Below are 3042 nucleotides of genomic sequence, written 5' to 3' on the forward strand. Positions count from 1 at the left end.
AAATATTTATCCGAGTATAATACTACCCCCCCAACTTTATGGATGATTTTATGAATTCAATTTTACGTATTATACTTGAATAAATACGGTAAGTCAATGACCACTTTTTGTATAATGTCAACATGGATTCAATATCATGCCTAACTATATTTCAACGTTGATTCACTCATATTTTGCTATCAGGGCACTGATCATCTGTCAAAAGCTGCATTCACAAAAATGCTTGATGTTTGTCCCCATCACTTTTTAGTTGACATAATTTAGAAAATCCATTCAAATGATTAACAGCATGACAACAAGTAAATGGAAAAAAGTAGATTTTGGTAGGTTATTTAATATTTGATTTAATGTTGATTTCATTATTTAATATTTTTGATAATATAAACTACTCAGGTCTTTTAAAAGGAAAATAACAAATGTATAAATTCTGCAAAGGTATTTCAGTAGACTGAACTAAAACTGAATGTTTAGATACACTTCTTCTGTTGATTATTGAGTTAATGACATATTTAGATTACATATCAGGTTGAGTTGATTTGCAATGATACATTTGTCAGAGTAAAACCAAATGTAACCTACCATGATCCCTGTGAGTAGACACACGCCTTTCCCACAGTACGTGTGTGGTACCATGTCACCGTAGCCAATAGAGAGGAAGGTAATGGAAATGAGCCACATGGCTCCCAGGAAGTTACTGGTTACTTCCTGTTTGTCATGATACCTGAAATAATAAGGAAACACAAAGATGAGAGACAAACTCAGAGTAGGTTTGCACAGTGTTTTGATTGTGAACATGCTGAATATGGTGCTGTGTGAACTACAGGGCTTATGGGTGCACAGGGTTGGATTAACAGAAGTAGATATTATAACACATTAGATTAAACCTGATTTATAAAAGCTTGGCAACGTTGCTAAAAAATTAACAAATTTTGTTTGAAATGTGAAAATCATACAGAACTTGTACATTTTTAAAAGAAACATCTTTTTTTGTAATTTTTTCAGGATCTTAAGAGAAATGTGGGTTTCTGGACTGAAAAAAACAGACATGAAGACAGAATTTTATAACCAATCAGATAAGTTTTATTGAGATGACAAGATCTCTTTTTCTAGGGTGGAAACACGTTCTCACTCCCTGATTGTCATGTGTGGATGCTCGGTCAGGCTGCCTCGGCATCACTTATYAACACACAGGGTACCCCCTGCATCAGTTTTTAACGTGCAGTGTGCTCTCATTGACTGCTGTAGAACTCCCTAAACATCGATGACATGAGAACACAACGGAGGAGCCCATTCTCACATTCTGAAAAGCAAAAAATAAAATGTAGCCTACAATTCGTGCGCAGCTGAACCATGTGTAGCCCACGTTCAGAGGTTGTGCTAGACTTTTTTTGTCTGTCATTTGTGACTGACAGGATCTAAAAAATGTCGTCATGATCAATTTTATCTGTTTATCTTTTTAAATTATAATGACTAAACATTCAATACAATGTGGCTGTTGTCATGAGCAGGGGTGTCACTAGGTTTTAAGGACAAGGGGGGCTTAGCCCCCAGGAGTCGCACAGAATTTTTGTATATTAAATTCATAGTGTGTGTGTGTGTGTGTGTGTGTGTGTGTGTGTGTGTGTGTAGACATACATACAGTGCAATGTATAATTTCAGTAAAATTTATTTAGAGAACAATGTACAGTACTGTACCTACACTTTCAGATTTTTTTCCAAAGTTAGTTTTAAATCATACAAGGCCAAATAATATTTAACAACAATTCAAAAATACCCCAAAATATCATYGTATTGAATTCATGGAATTTTTGTAAAAAAATATTTTTTTTACACCAAAATAATTTAGGGGGGGCTCCAGCCCCCTAAAATAGGCCTAGTGAAACCACTGGTCATGAGGTTTTGCAGTTTTGCCTCAGATGACTTCTCATGGCTGCTTTAATGTTGTCTGTACAGGGGTGCCTGCAGGATTTTATCAGAGTATACACAAAACCATCAGTGTCACACAAATACAGGCCACATGGTGCTAAAATATGTCAYGTCATTAGTACCTCTAGTRATATATTTACTGAGAAAAATGGTGACGTGTTSAATACTTATTTTACCTGCTGTATATAAAACAACACATAATATCACAAWAAAGTACCCCCTCACTTCAGGAGGAAATTATTATAATTTCACGCTGACCAGAGCTGTAAAATGAAGACAGTTTTTAAAAACATGTGCTACAAATGGACCAGCTGTGCACAGATTCTGGGCTACATTTATTTATTTTTTTGTTTTCTCWTGTTGTCTCATATTTAGGGAGCTCCACAGCAGCTAAACAGAGCACCTTGCACGTCAAAGCACTGATGTGAGGGGTGTGAGGGGGTGTGAGGGGGTACCCTCTGCATTAATAAGTGACACCAAGGGATCCTGACCAAGCATCCACATAAGACAAGTGAGAACACGTTGGCCTTAAGGTTGAAAAAAGCAATCGTACTTTTTATTAGTACAATATACTGAGGGATTTCAAAAAGAAAACTACCAAAAAGAAARAGATGAAATTGTCTTTTAGGTAAATAACTATTTAATGAGTTGAATGTAGAGAATGTAATTCATCCCTACATATTTTACTCAATAACACTGAGATAAAAAATAAAAACAGTTTTTGTATGACAGAAAAATGGAGCTTGTTCCYACAGACTGCAGAGTATCGCAGATCTAAACGAATGGGTATCAGTGCATTCAAAATGGCTAAACTGCTTAATTAAATTAAACTAATAGTTGTTAATCCCARTTTCCTGTAAGTTAAAGAGTTAACGCTGCTCCAAGAAAAGGCTTGAGAATATAAATCATCACTTTAACTGAAAACTGACAGCCATGCTTCATGTGTCAACTCAAAAACCAGGAAAATACATTTAAAAAAGAAACAAACAAAACAAAATAAAGAACTTTATAGGGAATAAAATAATCAAACAAAGTTAAACAAAATAATAAAAAGTCAGTTGAAGATGACTTTCCTATTTCTTTTGTGTCAAAAGTTCACTGTTGAGTCGAACCTGC

At 35.0% G+C, this 3042-nt stretch overlaps 1 protein-coding gene across 3 annotated transcripts in view; it reads right to left on the reverse strand.

Moving 5' to 3' along the window:
- kcnn1a (potassium intermediate/small conductance calcium-activated channel, subfamily N, member 1a) overlaps positions 1–3042 on the reverse strand; it is a 45746-nt gene that overhangs the window by 23358 nt on the left and 19346 nt on the right. For all 3 annotated transcript variants that reach the window (XM_014032749.1, XM_014032748.1, XM_014032747.1), the window contains one exon: positions 580–721. In XM_014032749.1, the coding sequence (XP_013888203.1) occupies positions 580–721 (142 nt within the window). The remainder of the gene's footprint in view (positions 1–579; positions 722–3042) is intronic.

The sequence above is a fragment of the Austrofundulus limnaeus genome, unplaced genomic scaffold (genome assembly GCF_001266775.1).
Source record: "Austrofundulus limnaeus strain Quisiro unplaced genomic scaffold, Austrofundulus_limnaeus-1.0 Scaffold1528, whole genome shotgun sequence".
Lineage (NCBI taxonomy): Eukaryota > Metazoa > Chordata > Actinopteri > Cyprinodontiformes > Rivulidae > Austrofundulus > Austrofundulus limnaeus.